Source organism: Triturus cristatus, chromosome 6 (assembly GCF_964204655.1).
Source record: "Triturus cristatus chromosome 6, aTriCri1.1, whole genome shotgun sequence".
Classification (NCBI taxonomy): Eukaryota; Metazoa; Chordata; class Amphibia; order Caudata; family Salamandridae; genus Triturus; species Triturus cristatus.
Window position 1 is genome coordinate 518,745,307 of NC_140589.1, and position 18,302 is coordinate 518,763,608.

At 41.4% G+C, this 18,302-nt stretch overlaps 1 protein-coding gene across 3 annotated transcripts in view; it reads right to left on the reverse strand.

The window, feature by feature from the left end:
• The window catches only part of SLC17A5 (solute carrier family 17 member 5), a 651,091-nt gene that overhangs the window by 192,835 nt on the left and 439,954 nt on the right, over nt 1–18,302 (reverse strand). The window contains exon 11 of one of the 3 annotated variants that reach the window (XM_085610950.1): nt 15,716–17,701. The exons of the other annotated variants lie outside the window; for them this stretch is intronic. Coding sequence (XP_085467076.1) covers nt 17,564–17,701 — 138 coding nt within the window. The 3' untranslated portion in view covers nt 15,716–17,563. Of the gene's footprint in view, nt 1–15,715; nt 17,702–18,302 lie in introns of those variants that run through there. 3 annotated transcript variants of the gene reach the window in all.

An 18,302-nucleotide genomic window follows, 5' to 3' on the forward strand; every position in this document is an offset into this window, starting at 1 on the left:
CAGACATGCATCTATCCAGTGCCTTTTTCCAATTGGAGAGACTGGGTGGGCACAAGTCCTTCCAGTGTTGTGCTATATCACGTTTAGCTAAGGTGAACCCTAGAAATAAAAGGGGTCTTTTATACTGGTCCCCCCCCCCATATATATGTAGGAGCGCCAGCCTGGGGTCGGCTGGAGTATCCCACACCAGGATGCGACCCAGAAAAGTTCTGTTATCTGTGCGGAGTCACACACTTCCACTCACCCAGCATTCCCTAAAGTTTCCCGATAAAAATGGTACCTCACTTGTGTGGGTAGGTCTAATAGCTGCAACAGGAAACAGGCCAAAATGCAACGTGGACACATCATATTTTTCCAGTGAAAACTGACCCTTTTTTGCAATGTGCCTAGCTGTAGATTTTGGACCCTAACTCTGCTGGCAACTAAGGAAACCTAGCAAACGTATATATTTTTGAAAACTAGACACCCAGAGGAATCTAGGATGTGGTGACTTGTGTGGCTCTCACCAGGTTCTGTTACCCAAAATCCCTTGCAAACCTCAAACATTGTAAAAAAACAAAAAATTCTCACATTTCTGTGAGGAAAGTTCCGGAATCTGAGTGGATCCACAAACTTCCACACACCCAGTATTCCCCTAAGTCACCCTTTTTTGCAAGATGTGGATTTAGGGTTCTAGCTCAGCCAGCACCAAGGGAAACCTAGCAAACCTGTATATTTTTTTAAACTAGAAACCCTGGGAATCCAGTATGGTGTGACTTGTGTGGCTCTCACCATGTTCTGTTACCCAGAATCCTTTGCAAACCTCAAACTTTAGAGAAAAAAACAAACTTTCCTCATATTTCTGTGATGGAAAGTTCTGGAATCTAAGGGAATCAACAAACTTCCACCAACCAAGCATTTCCTCAAGTCTCCCAATAAGAATGGTACCTCACTTGTGGGGGTAAGCCTAGTGCCTGTGACAGGAAATGGCCCAAAATGTACCGTGTAGACTTCAGAATTATCTATCACACAACTACCTGGTTTTGCAAGGGCGCCACCAGCGTTTTTGGTCCCGGGCTCAGCGGCCATCCTGGTAAACCTACCAAGTCCAGACATTTCCGAAAACTAGACACCGAAGCGAGTCCAGGGAGGTGTGGCTTGCGTGGATTTCCCAACATTTTCCTTCCAAGAATCCCCTGCAAACCTTATATTTAGATTAACAAATCTAATTTTCCTCACGTGTGGGTAAGTTGTGTGATCCCCGGGCCGCCACAAACGTCCTACCACCCAGAGTTCCCGCAGGTCTCCCGATAAAAATGGTACCTCACTTGTGTGGGTAGGCATCATGGCTGCAACAGGGAATGGTCCAAATCGCACAGTGGAGACTTCAAAATTACCTATCATAAAACGACCTGGTTTTGCAAGGGGGGTTACCTGGGTATTTGCTGCGGGCTCCGCAGCCATCCAGGGAAATGTACCAAACCCACACATTTCTGAAAACTAGACACCCTGGGGAGTCCAGGGAGGTATGGGCTGCGTGGATCTCCCAACGTTTTACTGCCCAGAAGCCCCTGCAAACCTCAAATTTAGCTGAAAAAACCCACATTTTTCTCAAATTTCTGTGTGGGAAAGTTGTCGGATCACTGGGCTGACACAAGTTTTCTACCATCCAATGTTCCCCCAGGGCTCCCAATAAAAATTGGTACCTCACTCGTGTGGGTGGTCCAAGTACCAGCGGCAGGGAAGGGCCCAAAACGTATTGTGGAGACATCAAAATTACTTATCCGCGGCCATACAGGGAAATCTACCAAACCCACACATTTCTGAAAACTAAACACTCTGGGAAGTCCAGTGAGGTATGTCTTGCGTGGATCCCCCTTATTCCTACCCAGAATCCCCTGCAAACCTCAGATTTAGCAGAAAAAAATCACTTTTACCACACATTTTTGTGTGGGATTACTGTGCCGGCACTAATGTCTTACCACCTAGCGTTCCCCTTGGTCTCCCGAGTAAATTGGTACCTCACTTGTGTGGCTGTCCAATGCAGAATCGGCTAAAAACATTTTCTTTTTAAATGTAGAGCTTAGAATTTGCTGTGCTAGACCCTTAATCCCTATGTTTTTGGCCCTTCCCAGTCACATGCCTTTGGCACACCCACACAAGTGAGGTATCATTTTACTCGAGAGGACAAGGGGAACGATGGGTGGTAGGATATTTGTGCCAGCACGGTGATCCCATACAAAAATGTCTCCACAATACATTTTGGGCCCTTCCCTGCCGCGGGCACTTGGCCCAAGTGAGGTACCAATTTTATCGGGAGACTTTGAGGAATTCGGGGTGGGTGTAAGTTTGTGGATTCACGCAGATTCCAGAACTTTCCATCACAGAAATGAGGAAAATGTGGACAAAGCTTAAGGTTTGCAAGGGATTCTGGGTAGCAGAACCTGGTGAGAGCCACACAAGTCACCCCCTCCTGGATTCCCCTGGGTGTCTAGTTTAAAAATATGTATAGGTTTGCTAGGTTTCCCTAGGTACCGACAGAGCTAGGATTCAAAATCCACAGCTAGACACTTTGAAAAAAAGGTCAGTTTTCAAAGTAAAAATGTGGTGTGTCCACGTTGCGTTTTGGCCTGTTGCCTGTCGTGGGCACTAGGCCTACCCACACAAGTGAGATACCATTTTTATTGGAAGACTTTGGGAAATGCGGAGTGGGTGGAATTTTGTGGATCCACACAGGTTCCAGAACTTTCCATGATAGAAATGTGAGGAAAATGTGTTTGTCTGACAAGGTTTGAGGTTTGCAAGGGATTTTGGGTAGAGCCACATAAGTCACCCCCGCCTGGATTCCCCTGGGTGTCTAGTTTTCAAAAATGTATAGGTCTGCTAGGTTTCCCTAGGTGCCGGCAGAGCAAGGGTTCAAAATCCACAGCTGGGCACTTTGCAAAAAAAGGTTCTGTTTTCACTGTAAAAATGTGGTGTGTCCACGTTGCGTTTTGGGCTGTTTCCTGACCGGGCCGAGGCCTACCCACACAAGAGAGGTGCCATTTTTTTCGTGAGACTTCGGGGAACAGAGAATTGTAGAGCAATTGTTATTACTTATTGACTTTCCATGCATTTCTGCCTTCCAAATGTAAGACAATGTGTAAAAAAGAAGTCACTCTGAAAAATGTCTTATAATTCACATGCTAGAATGGGTACTCACAATTTCGGAGATGTGCAAATAGCTACTGCTTCTAAACTCTATATTTTGTTCCCATTTTGGATATACATAGGTGTCCTTGATACCTATTTTTCACTCTTTATATTTTACCAAATGAATTGCTATATACCCGGTACACAATGAAAAAACATTGCAATACGCAGCTCAGTTATTGGCTCTGGGATCCTCTGGTTGTTGGTGAACCTACAAGTCCTATATATCCCCACAACCAGAAGGGTCAAGCGGATGTAATGGTATATTGCTTTCAAAAATCTGTTATACTTAGAAGAAGTTACAGGTGAAAACGTTGGTACAAATGGCTGTTTTTTTCCAACTCATTTTCAATTGTTTTTATTTTCTACGGTTAGTTTCTATAAAAAACCTTGAAGGATCTGCACAATGACCCCTTGCTGAATTCAGAATTGTGTCTGCGTTTCAGAAATGTATAGCTTTCTAGGATCCATTATTGCCTTCATGCCCATTTTTACCACTAACTGGAAGGAGGTTGAAAGCACAAAACGTAGCGAAAATAGGATATGTCCTATTAAAATGCCAAAACTGTGTAAAAAACTGTTGGTTTTCTGACAAAAGTAAGTCTCTCCCTGAAAGCTGGGAAGATAGTGATTTCAGCACCACAAACCTTTTGTTGGTACCATTTGCAGGGAAAATTTGAGCTGCTTTCTTCGGCAGCACTTTTTTCCTTTAAAATCCCCATGATGTTTTGAAGAAAAGGACACAAATTTGGTGTAGATGCCTTATGTGGACAGAAAGTTACAGGGGCCTAAGCGCGAACTACCCCAAATAGCCAAAATAGGCTTAGCACAGAGGGCGGTGGGGGAGGCTAGGCCTAGCGGCAAAAGGGTTAAATGTCACTATTCCAAAATTAATAATGAAATAGAAAATAAGTTTTCATTCTCTGTGAAAACACAGTTTAAAGTAAATGTAAAGGCTCACTATGGGTGCTAAAAAGGGGAGGGTTCATGTAATTGTTAGAGTTAAATTACTGGTTAGACTAAGGGTAAGGTTAAGAATTGGGATTATGGTTAGTATGGCTCAAATTCATTTCCTTCATGAAGTAATTCATTTTTCAGGTTTTGCTATTCTAGTTGTTATTTTAGTCTACTTAAGGATAACGGAACTTCACAATTATAATGGCCACAAATGGGCAACTTCTGCAACGACTATAGGTTCATGATCAAGAGTTTTTTTCCTGAGCCTGCAAGCTGCAATGAAAAGAGGCTTTTAAATTCAAACCTCCACAACAAACCAACCAGAAAGAATTTGCTTCTGCCAAACAGTAACCAGCATTCACACACACAGATTTAGATATACATTACCTTGTGGGCAATTCCATGGATTAAAAGAGGACTATTATACAAAGGAATCGGGTTTGGCATTGTGCTAAATTGGCCGAAGTATTTATGTAAATTCAGATTTTTAGCCACCACGAAGTCCAGAGATGTAAAGTATTAGATGGTGGATAGCTCGCATTAAATCAAATTTAGTGATTGAAGCCAGGATATGCAGGAAAGTAGAATAATGAGAATCCTAATGCTATCTGTCTTAATGGAAGCAGGGGTTCCACGGGGTGGGGGGAGGCGCAGAGTCTCACCATGCCATTGGCTAAAACTGTGGTATAAGTCATCTGGGTTTTAAGAAGAACATATAAATATGTCAGACTAGGACAGACAGTTTTAAAGCTTACCAATTCCACATAAATATATATGAGCCTCTGACAGGAATAAGACCACCCTGTTAAAACAAAGTCCTAAAGCACAAGGAATCCAAGGGCTCTCAGAATGGGGTAACTACAGGTCGAGGTAATGGTAGCAACAAAAGAGCACTAAGAACTTTTAAACCTAAAATGTGACATATCCTAACACCACGGACCCCACCGTTATACTCACAAAGAAAAGAGTGGGTAGGGCAAGTAACACAAACACTCAGCCATACAATCACAAATGCTGTCAGGTGTTTGTGTTTTTCCTGCTGGCTCTTTTACCTTGTAGAATCTATTTTGTTTTAGGCTTCATTTGTGCCCCCTCCGAGCCCTGGTTCTGGGTGTCCGAAAGCTCCCAGAAGTGGAATAGGAGAGAGAGAGGCACCATGCCCCCCCCCCCCCAGCCAATGGCGGGGCTGGGCGATGTAAACCCCCAATGGGGGGACACCGCCGGGGGTTATAAGTCGCCACTCACCCTGTGCAGCTCCTTATCATCATGGAACGGCGCATCAAGGATTTTGACCCAGCCACCGCTACCTAAGGAACAGCAGTGTCGCAGTGCTGGCCAACAGGCAAGCGGAGAATTAAGGGTACAATGGTTGGTTATGGAGACACACCGACAGGGCGGTGTGTAGGAATAGGGTCACTCACTTTGGGATGCTTCAGGGCAGGGTGACTTGGACTGACAAAAAGGGGGTAGCAAACGGAAACGGCACTCGCAGCCCAGACCCCGCCGGACGGCAGGGCATGAATGAGACTAACAAGGTAGCGAGATGGGGCCTAACTCTGGGGAAAAGCTACCACCCGCACGCAAAGAGCGTGGAAACCAACTGAACAATTATATGACCCAGAAGTGACAAGAAAGGATATAAGCCTGCAAAAGAACTGACCAATGAACTGTCGGTGCGATTTACAAATTTGTGATGTACAAATGATTTACGGCAAACAATATGTTATGACAAGCAAAGTATATGATTTATGACAACCAAAGTATGATAGTTCACAAATGATGATTTATGACCAGGGGGGTCATACTTTTATGACCAAAGTATATGCATGTATTCGTAATAACATTGATGAAAAAAACTCATTTTCAATTAAATTATTTATTTTGTTATTATAATACAACACTCTGTAAATGTATACGGTATTGCATTTTCCCTTTGGCCACTGTAATGCAAGAAAGATGTGAAACCCTAAAATCACTTTTAATTGCAACATCATAATTCTGAAAGAATGAAAATGCTAATAAATATGATTCACTGTAACTTAACAATAAATGATAATAAGAGATAGTATGACAAACATACATTTGTAAACTGGCCATCAACGTTTTCCAGAAATGAATGAAACTTTGCTCCAATTAAATATACCCTCTTAACTGCAGCCTCTCTTCCCCCAAGAATTAGTTTTTCTGGCATTTATCTGGTTACTATGCAGCATTATGCAGATGGGCAATTACTCTTCTGTTGAATGTGTGTTCCTGATAACATTTTATGGCTTCAACATAGTGGTTCATGCATGAGGCTTGTGAAAGGAAACTATAAACAAAGTACTCATCCTTCTAGCTATTGCCAAACTCCATGCATAATAGTAAAAAGATCATTCTAATGTATCCTACCAATGACCATTTATACACAGAAGAACCCTATATTAAAACTAACAGCACTATCATAAAGCTCTTAATTTTTTACCAGACAAAATATATTTCCAAAGGGTGAACATGGTAAAACTACTGGCAAAAGAAATAAGCTAAGGTACCATTTAGCAATCGTTTTATGTCGGAATTGACTTTTTTCTCAAAGGAAATGTATGCTTCTGTGGCGGACTATGTTGGTCTCGGAAGGCAAACCAGTTGTTTTTGTTCTTTAAGTCCAAAGATTTTTCCAAAGGAAAATAAGCATGACACCATGCTAAGCATCATATTTGTCAGATTCAGGAATCTCTCCTGCAGGACAAAGTTTTACTGACGGAGCGTGCTCATGGTTGGCTAACTATACAATCTTACTCCAAACTTAGGCCACAAACATATCTTCAGACCAGCTTTACCAAAAAAACAAAAGAGAAATTCCTGAAATATCACCTAGGACTATTGCCTTCCGCAGATCACATGGCTCCCTGGCTGCGTCCCTCAATGCCAGCAAAGTGCTGCCTTTGTGGGAATGATGAAGAAAACATCTTACACCTTATTACCATCTGTAAGGAGCTGTTACAAGACTGCCGGAACCTTCTGAGAACACTATTTAACAAAAAACGAATTAGGTCGTGCAGGCAAGCGGTCCTGGCATGTTTTTCGGGTGACGAAGTTCAATTGAGCTGCCGATTGGTAAAATATATTGAAGTTGCAGAAGCCCGCCTTAACAAAAAGAAAGAACAAACTGAAAAAGCTAAATTGATGGAACCCAGTGCATCACTTATATCCGCAGAGCTAAAACATTCGGATAATAATGAGGGCCCAACTGGCACTTAGGAGCCCACTGGAACTTAACGCTACAAAGAATAAGCACTGGACTGTAATAATCAAACGCATCCTGAAGGGGAAAATAGGTCAGCCTGATTACGTAAAGTTCCTCAATGGTAAGATAGAAGTGATTCAGCAGTGGGCCAATTTTCCTTCCCGCTTGCTTTTTTAATAGTTTTAGTTTTAGCATCTTTTTAATTGTAGCTTTCTACATTCTACCACAGTATTAATATAATTTTCTATGCTGCTATAGACACACGAAACCGTTTTTATTGATGATTTTTGACTTATTTTGCATTACCCTACCCCCCCAGACGCCAGAGATGATCTCCTGTTGCTGCCCCAAGGATAAGTTCTTGTGGGGATGAAACCCTTCCTGCTAGATTAAAAACGGGATTTGAAGTTAGAAGCATTCTGCTATAATTAAGTGTAGTAGCCCACCAGTAAGCTTTAGAATTAGGTAGGGCAAGTCCACCTCTATCTTTGGGTAAGTTAATAAACTTCATGGCTCTACGCGATCTGCTATACCCCCAGATGAAACGAGAGAAAATACGATCCAATTCTGTAAAGATATATTGATCAAAAACTAGACAGATGCTTCTAAAGAAATAAGAACTTAGGAAAAAATACCATTTTTATTAGATTACTCCTACCAAAAATTGTTAAATGTAAATTATGTAATCTCTTCAGTGATAGGTCCGTTTGTTTCAGCAGTGGATTCATGTTTAACTTAACTAGATTGTTAAGATTGGAGGTGATATTTACCCCTAAATAAGTCGCGTTTTCAACAATCCTTTTGTCAGCACAGCTAATTTGATTATTAATAACAATTTGAGTTTTATTTTGATTTAGTTTATAGCCTGAAACTTCACCAAAATGATTAGCTTCTGTTTCAGTTAGTTTTATAGCATCACTAGGGTTGGTTATGGTTAAAGCAATGTCGTCGGCATAGGCTAATGTTTTGGTGTCTCCATTAGGGGTCCTCACTGGTAAAATTGCTAAGTTTGATTCTAACCTCCGAATGAAAGGATCTATAAATATAGCAAAAAGTAATGGGGAGCAGGGGCAACCCTGCCTTGTTCCTCTCGTCACTTTAACGTTTTCAGATATATCCCCATTTATCACAACTGCTGCTTCTGGGTTAAGATACATCATACTGGTGGCTTTGATGAATTTTTCCCCAATTCCACTCTTTGACATGGCTGTCCATAAATATTGCCAGGAGACCCTATCGAAGGCTTTTTCGGCGTCTAGTAATATCAGTGCCATAGGGTCTCCTGCTACTTCGGTCACGTCAAAGAGTGTGATGACTCTCTGTATGTGATCAATGGTAGATCTGCCTAGCACAAATCCATGTTGCCTGGCCGATATAATTTTGTGTATCATTGGAGCAATCCGACTGGCAAGTATTTTGGAATACATTTTAGAGTCATTGTTGATGAGGGTAATTGGACGGTAAGCCCCTAACTCGGTTGGATTTTTGTTTTTCTTAGGAAAGACAATTATTTTTGCTTGTGCCCAAGATCCTGGTGGTAGTCCACCATGAAAGACCTAGGTCATCAGCATTACAAGTATCTCTTTTAGTTGTTTACTGAATCTGGAATAAAATTCAGAAGGAATTCCATCGAGCCCACTTGCTTTACCCGAGGGAAGACTATTAATTGATAGTAATATTTCAATCCATTGCGGCGCCTCGGCCAAGCTGTCCCTATCGGTTTGGGAGAGCTGAGTCCAATTGACCGTCTCTAGATAATCATCAATTTGAGATTGATTTTTGTAAAGTTCCGAATAATATCTTTTAGAACAATCTCTAATTTCTTTGGGATCTTGGATGAGGCCTTTAATGGGGTCTTTAATTTCAGTAATTGTACTGTTCGTATATTCCTGTCTAGCTCGAATTGCAAGCTGGTGACCGATACTTTCCCCGAGTTGGTAGATTTTATCTTTATTTTGGGTGGCTTTACTAATTGCTTTATTTGAAAACATTTCTACAATTAGATTTTTTGTAATGGCAACATCTCTAATTGCCTCTTCAATATTAATATTTCCCCGGATTGCCATTACAAGCTCTTCCTCTTTTTTAACTAATTCACTTTGTAGGTTTTTTAATTTAAATTTTTCTTTTTGGTTGTTTTGAATTGAGAATCTCAGGGTTTCTCCTCTAATTCCCGCCTTAAGGGTGTCCCAGACAATTTCCAGCGGGGCACTACCAAGGTTGTTTTCTAAAAATTTGGGAATCCAATTCTCTATAACCTTACTGTATTCTTCGTTCAGCAGTAGAGCCCTTTCAAACGTCCACCTATTATGTTTAGATTCTATTTTACCAATATCAAGACATATAATCAGAGGGTTGTGGTCGGACAATACCTTGGGTAATCGGTCTATGGAGCTGTGTGTGGCTATATTGTGTGATGCAAATATATAATCCAGCCTAGCAAACTTTAGATGTGGGTTTGAAAAAAAGGTGTATCCTGGATTATTTGGGCACTTTAATTGCCAACAGTCGAATAACCCATGTGTGTTACATAATTCTTCAAGGGCTCTGAAGACTTTCGGTTTTCGACCTTAATACTTAAATTTATGGTGCCCCAGCGCCCAGTTTGAAGGAAGATTTAAGTTAAAATCACCACATACTATCAATGGTAATGGCCAATGAGCCAGTTCGTTGGATAAAAATTCTAGAGGACCTGGGTCATCTTCAACACACCCATATACCGAGCAGATGGATAATTTTTTTCCCACACCATGGTGGCATTCAGTAATTGCCCATCGACCAGATTTATCTGCAGCTGATTTACTGAATTGAAGACCCCCACTACGAGCTAAAATTGCAACTCCCCGTGTTTTATTGCTCCGAGTTGTTGCCGTGATCACCTTATATCCCAGAGTTTTTAAGATTACAATTTGGGACCTTTCAACATGGGTTTCCTGGAGGCAGACAATGTCTGCCCCAATTGAGTTAAGACCAACGGCTGTTCTCTGTCTTTTATTTGGGTCGTTTAGGCCACATATGTTAATAGTTAAAATTTAAATTTTACTCATTTTGAAACTTTAAGAATACCAGTTTTCCTCGCCTAATTGTTACGCCTGTAGGCCCTCCCCATCTCGCTTCCCCCCTAATCCCCTTAAAACAAGTAGAAACTGTATGTGTAGAAATGAACAAAAAAAAACCTGCCCCCTTCCCCACCACCCATCCCCACCCCCCCATTCCCCTAGGAGAGGCTACCTGATTCGAGATGAACTAGGTTGTGGGCATCATTGCAATCAGAAGACAGCAAGCGGCGGCTGACCTGATATATATCTCTTTTATTTCCCTTTTTTCCTTAGCATCTCTGTGAGAATTTTCCCATTATTTTTATTTTTTTTTGCTCCCCTCACTCTTTGCCATTTGTGGCTTGTGTGTTGTAACATTCCTGTTATGTCTACCTAAATTCAAATTAACTAGTTTTGATTAAAAAAAAAATTACGGTTATTTTTTAGGTTTGTTTTTGTCTGAGATTGTAATTTCTTTTAAATATGCTTCAGCTTGAATCTCGCTAGTAAAACTTCTTGTGATGCCGTTAAAAATGATCTTTAACCGTGCAGGGTTCTGTAGGTAAACAGTGGCACCAATGCGTTCAAACGGGCTGAATAGTTGTCTCATCCTCCATCTTCTTTCGACCGTAGCATGGGCAAAATCAGGTCTGCAAAAGAACGCAAATTTCTTTAAATTCTCTTTTCTTTGTCGGTCGAGCGAGATCAAAAATGGTTTCCCGTAACAAAAAGTTGCCAAAGTTAACAAGAAATGCACGGGGGTGTTGTACTGATGTCTGGGTTCGTTTAGGAAGTGTCAAGGGAAAGCGATGGGCCCGATGTATTTCCTTGTTAAAGTCCCACATATGTAGTTCTGGAAATGATTCTTTCAGTAGTGTGGTTATAAAACCCCTTGGATCATTTCCCTCAACGTTCTCGAGAACCCCGAGAAAACGTAAGTTATTTCGTCTAGCTCTGTTTTCTTGGTCTTCGACCTTCACCATTAAGTCTTTGATTATGCCATCCTGTTCTGTCCCAAGTGTTTGTAAATCACAGACATCTTTCTCAAGATTTGTCGTGCGTATTTCCACTGAGGCCATTCTGTCCGAAATCTCTAGACAAGTTTGTCCCACTTTTTGTATTGCTCCTTGAAGTTTCTGGATAGCTACGTGGTTTTTCTTGTTATCATGCTTGACATCTTCCTGAAAGTTCATAATTGATTTGAAGATGTCGCACAAGGAGAGTTCAGATTGATCTCGATTGTCATCACCTGTCTCAGTTTGCAAGTTTTTAGATATCTTGGATTTCCTCACAGCTTTCCCCATGGGACTTAGGTTTATGTCAGATTTTCGTGGTGAGGTTTTCCTGGGTTTATAGTTTGTTTGTTCAGTATTACTCCCTTGATCCGTGGTATCTTCGAACATAGGTCTATTGTGTCTCTTTTGTCTTTACCTTTTTCTTTCCTAATTCTTCTTTGTAGGGCTACCTTTTTAGCAGGTTTTCTGCTTTTGTGCATCAAGCACTGATAATTCGGGGTCTGACATAATATATTCAGAGCTTGTCTGTTCCATTTTCTGTTGCTCGCTTGAGGTTGAGGCGCCAGTTTCATAGATTTCAGAGCCTGAACTTGAGTCAGGATCGGATTCTTGTGGCACAAAGCGGGCTTGGTCCTGAGCTTGGTCCCGACTAGGGCATTGAGAATAGCTGGTGTCTTCCAAGCCTTGGGTGACTTTAATGTAGGAACGGTCAAAGCGGAGGCTTTTGCCAATACTTGGTTTTTTTAGCGCTGTGATAACCACTGCTGTTGGTGCTTCTGTTCCTTGCACCCCGGTTTGTACAGGAGTGGTCTTCTTCAGACCATTCGGTTTGTGTGCTTCGTTCGATTCCATTTGTGCAGTGTTCAACGCTTTTACCAAACCAGGCTGTTTCTCAGTACACACGATAGTTAGGGGGTGAGCTCCCTGTGCCACTGGCGTTGTATTAATAGACCTCGGATCAGGTCCGGGTTGGCTGCAGCCCTCAGGAGGGCCCGAAGATATTTTGGCCACAGTGTTAAAGATGTTTGATATTCGAGGTTGGGCTATGTCTGGTTGTCCGTTACCTCTTACGGCAGTTTTAAGGTTTTTTATTGTTTGGAGCCGCCTCGCTTTTTTTTCCAGCAGGTCCATCGTGTCTCTACATTCATCACCATCACCGTCCATATCCTTATCATTATCTTTTTCCTTATCTTTATTCTTACTTTTAGATTTTACTGTGGCTTTGATTTTGGGCTTCTCCTTCTCCCTTTCTTTCTCTTTCTCCTTCTCTTTCTCTTTCTCCCTCCCCATCTTACCTTTCAGCCCTCTTGTTTCTGGCTGGGTAGACACACTGTGAATCTCTTGAGCAGACAGGTCTCCCGGGGCACCTTGACACCCCAATATATCAATATCAACAGTATCAGCATTGGTGTCAATTATCTGCTCAGGGTCAGGGTCAGCCCTCTGTTCCCAGTCCTGCTCCATGTTTTTAGTTGGGGTTGTATCTGACTTAATGGATACCGCCCTAAGCGCTGCCCCACGCTTTTGCTCACCTTCGTGCTTCCTTTGAATTCCAGTGAATTTACCGGGTCGTTTGGATTTCCGCCACCTCTTCTTGCTGAATAACACCGTCCCAGCAAACAGTGTAGGAGACAGGAAAAATAAAAGACAGGGAGCCGCATCGACCAGCAACAGCCACCAATCACTTGAAGCGCCCACCACGGAATCTGCGTTGCGGCGTTGCTGCGTAGGACACCGAGGGATTACCGATGGCCGAAACCCCAGACCCTCGGAACCGAACCCTGACAGAACCGCCAAAGCTGTCCTCCGCAGCCACCCTCCAAGCCAGCTGCCGCGGATCGATCGACGAGTGAGTGAGTTGTGAAACAGGTCACAGTATCAGGTCAGGTCAGTTTAGGCACCAGGGGGTCTTTTCCTTCTTTTTTTTTCCTCTTCCCACTGACACAGATACACCCCGGTCTTTACCGGTAACTTGAAGAAAATTGTGTGTCAGTTCTTGCTGATCTTACTGAGCACACAGATGTTTCGGTGTTCCGGTATTAGATAACGCATCTCTAGGAATCGCGTTGCGATTGTTGTAGCCTGATTAAGTTCCACCACTCAACGCCGTGTATCGCTGTAATCACTGTAAACACACACCGTCTATCTGCTAGTCCTTGTTAGTACATTTTAATCAGCTCTTCGAAAAAAGGGTTCATGAGCACGTTTCAGTTTTCTTTTTCCAATCATGCCGTCGACACACAGGAGAGCGGAGCTCTCAGGTCAGCCAGTGCCAGTTCGCGCTCCAATCACAATGACGCCATCTTGCCTCTCAGGACTTCTCCCCAAATCCAAATGATTGTCACCAGCTGATGTTGGTTTGTAATGGTTTTTATTAACTGTACAATAAAGCATTACCTTACCTGTCAGATTCAGGGCCAGATTGATCATACTTTAACGCAGCACAATGCAGCAAGTTACCGCGCAGCGCTGCGTGAAAGGGCAAGAATGCGCAGTATCTACCAATTTATGGTGCATTTCGGCCCTTTCTTAGCTCCGGTGCACTTTTGGCTGCCTAGTGCCAATGCAAGGGTGCCTGCGTTGTAGGCAGGATTGTTTTTGTGCAGGAAGTGACACCTTCCTGCACAAAACTAATCCTGAGAGGCATGTTCCTCTTTCTACATGTGCTGCAGAATGCAGCACACTTAGAAAGAGGAAAAAAAGAGAAGAAATAAAGGCATTTCTCCTCGTTAAGCCTCACCTGGGAAGGCGTAGCATATTGCCAGGTCTCCCACTAATTGCTAATCTTGGAATATGCCAAAATACACGGGTGGATGCATAGGAACACCCACGCTCCACCCATGGAAAGAGTAATGTGCTACTCTAGATTTATCATGCCATACAGAGCCAAGCAAAGTGGCCTTGAGTGGCTTGATAAATCTAACTTAGGTTTAGTGTCGCTACTGCACCCTTCAGCAAGGGCTATGCTAAACCTTGATAAATCTGGCCCTAAATGAGGCCAAAGAGCGTCAGTAGATTCATAGAATCTCCTCTAGGAAGGATTCATCTTCTGCTGCCTGGTGGTCAAGCAAGAGCAGAAAGAGCAAAGTATGTAAAGTATGAATTATAAGAGACGAAAAGCCGAATAAGCTATTATTCCTTGCCATCTTATTGAGATTCCTATTCCCTTAGTTGTAGGGCTGTAAAATTCTTGGTTCAGCTAGAAATAGTTTATGGCTGAATCAGGACTTACTGGAGTTTCTGGCCGAGTAGGCTGCATTCCTGATGTTAACTCTAATTCTAGCTCATCATCTAAATTACTTCACTACCTTGGACCAATGTCAGTCTCTTCTAACGGGCCCTGTCATAACCATCAGGGCCCGTTATTGCAATGTAATGTCTGAGTGCACATCACAGGCTTTGCTTTAGTGTGGAAACAAAATGGGTAATTCAGCAAATCACTGGGGCCAAAAATATAACTTCTTTGCATTCTATAACAAATAAGAATTAATTATATTGTTTTAACTAAAATCCTATTCACAATACAAGCAAGGCACAGACTGAATTCTTTGACTGCGACCGCAAATTGGGCAGATAAGCATCCTTTGTAAAAGCTTTAGACATGGCCTTAGGTAAACAGATAAACATTCTTCAAGCAACTATATCTGAAAGAATTGTGCTTGCACTAAGCGATGAGTTGTAATTTTATCACCAGTGAACTGTAATCCTCCATTACTAAACGAATAAATGTCCAAATCAAAGACTACTTTATTATCTTCTTTCTCCTCAGTTGGATCCTCCAACCTCTAGTTTTGAAAATGCTTACACTTTAACATGATGGTCTAATGGCAGGTACTGAGAATACTCACTGTGGAAACCAGTGACCTCCAGTTTTTAACTTCAGGAGGAATGGTTTAGAAATATGTGTTAATGAAAACAGACTCAAATCTGTGTTTAAATAACAGTTGAAAGATTTGTGGTCTTGGGCAACACCAGGAGCTCAATCAAAGTCAATAAAAAGTAGGGGAAAACAGATAAATTAATCAACACCAAGAAGATGAGTAAATGTTCAATTCAGGTACGTAAATGTTCGATTTCATGAAACATACACTTAAAAATAAAATCATTAGCCATAAGGTAGCTGTTTGCTTATTACTACTAGTGGTGATTTGTTAGATAAAGCTGCAACCCTACAAGGATATTTGCTTTATGCCATTGCACTGAAAAGAACCAGTAATAAAGACCGCTTCTACATTTAGTCTCCTGAAAAGTGTATATAATGGCTATGGGAACACCTGCTGCGTGGGTTCAGTCCACAGACTGTAATGTTGTGTTCCATGCAATTATTTATCAATTTATTTATTTACTTTTGGCACTACACATATCGTGTGAAGACATTTGGCACAGGACAGTTGAGTGATTTACAACATGGCTTGGAATAATAACGAACAAGGCAATACATGTATTAGAATGGGAAATTAAGGTCGTCGCTGAGAGAGTGACATCTTTGGCAGGTTTCGGGTAGACCAGGTATAACAGGTGGTCCAGATTTCAAAAGGTCTTTTAGGGAGTTCAGTGTGAGGTACCTTTCAAACGTTCATAATGTCAAGGCCTATTGTATATGAGCCAATGATTTGAAAACAATTATATATTTTTGTGTTTTTGTACTCTGATTTCCATTCGTACAAATGAATGAAATTCTGATTCAAAACCATTTAGAAGTAACAATCTGGTCCCTAGCTCTGCAGCACTCAAGTGTGTCATGATACCAGCAGTTCATTTAATACCAACAGTTACGGCGTGGAGGTACATCACATTTTCAGGTGGTGTTAGTGAATATAAAACTTCACAGGTTTTCCTGAGCAAAGCTAAATATTAAATACCTCCGAAAATACTTATGGTAAGTAACTAAGATGTGAAGGGGAGCAATTACATCACTGCCGTCTTCCCCTAAATATTCACAGAACAGATGGCACAATCAGTATGTAGATATATGTAATAGTTTGGCAGTGATGGGATCAGGTAGATCATAAAGGATACAAAAAGTTTCTAGACGGATTTTTGAACCCTGCATAGCAACCTGGTGCCATGCTTCAAACAGCCACAGCTGTTGGACGTAAAGAAAACTTGTCTCTGAACCCCCAGAAAGACCTAGGGGCATGGTCCAAAAGATGAATAATATAAAAAAAACTACCTTATCATTAAAGGAAAAATTAATATGTTTAGAATATCATATTCCTAGAAAGCCAGTCACATTTCTTCTTTAAGTCCAAGTTCACAATACTCCTATTTAATGACAACATATAGTGAACTTACCTGAAGCAAAGCGTGGGTACGAGGATGGGACATGAGTTGGGGTAAGTCCCCAAGACATGAAGAATTGGCGGAATTGTACATGAAGCCAATTTTAGGTTTGTTACTTTTATGGGAGCTGGAGTAATTTACTTGAATTGGGATCCTTCTGCTTTCTAGAAGATACTCTTGATTTCCACCTGTTCAGAATCACATGTGGTTTAAGGAAGCAACAACTACAATTATCAACTAAAACTCTGGCAATATCATGTAAACTGATCATTTCTTAACACACAAGAAAAGTGCTAAACGTTCTAAGAAAACTGATAATTTCTTAATACACACGAAAAGTGCTAAACTTTCAATAAAAACGTTTGATTTTGTGTGTTTGTGGCACACTCTTGTTTTGTGCAAATGAAGCAAGACACCAAAACCCTACTTAACTTGTTAAAGATGATCCTGTACATACAGACTGAAAAACCTGATTTGATTGATTGAATGTCTTGTGACAGCATGGTTTCATTGTTAGCCAGATTGACACACACATTTTTGTTACCAAAACTGAATCTTTGGTTTTAGTTTTAAACAATTCAACAGTAGTGCAAATCTCCCATCTTCAACTATACCAAGTTTACCAGATGGTAAGTTTTAGTGTAGATGATCCTTTTCTGACTCTGCGGTCGGATGATATTTTAAACCAATCATCAAAAGACATTTTTTCATTTCTGGAAAGAAATATGTTCACCCTCTTAACAGGGCTATAGTTCATTATTCAAACAAGTAAAAACATTTTTATACTGTCTTGACTCATCGAAGGCACATTTTGGTCCCCTATTCATAGCAACTAAAGGTGGAATCGCACTGCAGTGATGGTAAAAGTTCCTTCAGTTTCTATGCGAGTGGTAGCCGTTGACTGCCCAATCCTGTACCGTCCCACTACCAAAAACAGCAAAGAAAATGGCTCCAAATACATCTATAGCAGCAGAAATATAGAAAACAAGCTGCCATTCTTTCACGGTGTTCTGCATAAGAAACAAAAGAGTAAAACAGAACATGCTGTTAGTAAATGACACCAGATGAACTGAGGGTAAAGATCGTCATTAGGTGCAAGAATAATACAGTGCAGATTTCTGAGACTGGAGATTTAAACCTTAGGTTCTCATACTCCAATGGTATTTTCCTTAAATTATAGAGCTTGATAAACTGGACTATGCCAGCTACATTCTTCAGTCCATAAAAATTACCACTCTAAGGTAAGTGGTAATTGCCTCCACATGAAAAGCGTGCATCAGGTGGCATGCAAACTTTGAAAGACAGAAAAAACAAGCATTGGTGTTAGCATGCCAGAATGGCCACCAGGGTGTCACAGCGCATACTTTAAAACAAATGTGAACACATCTCTCATAACATAGGCACACGCATGTGGCCACATAGCCCTCCATCTTGGAAGAGATGTTCTATTAAAGAAAAGCAATTCGAAGATGCCTGACCCTATGTATGCATGCATTGTGACTCATCTGAGAACTTGTGGTGCGTGCATGCGCTGAGATGCACCGGTTATATTTTGGCTTCTAATTTATTCTTCTACCATGACAGAGGGCTACTTAGAATGGTAAATTAAAA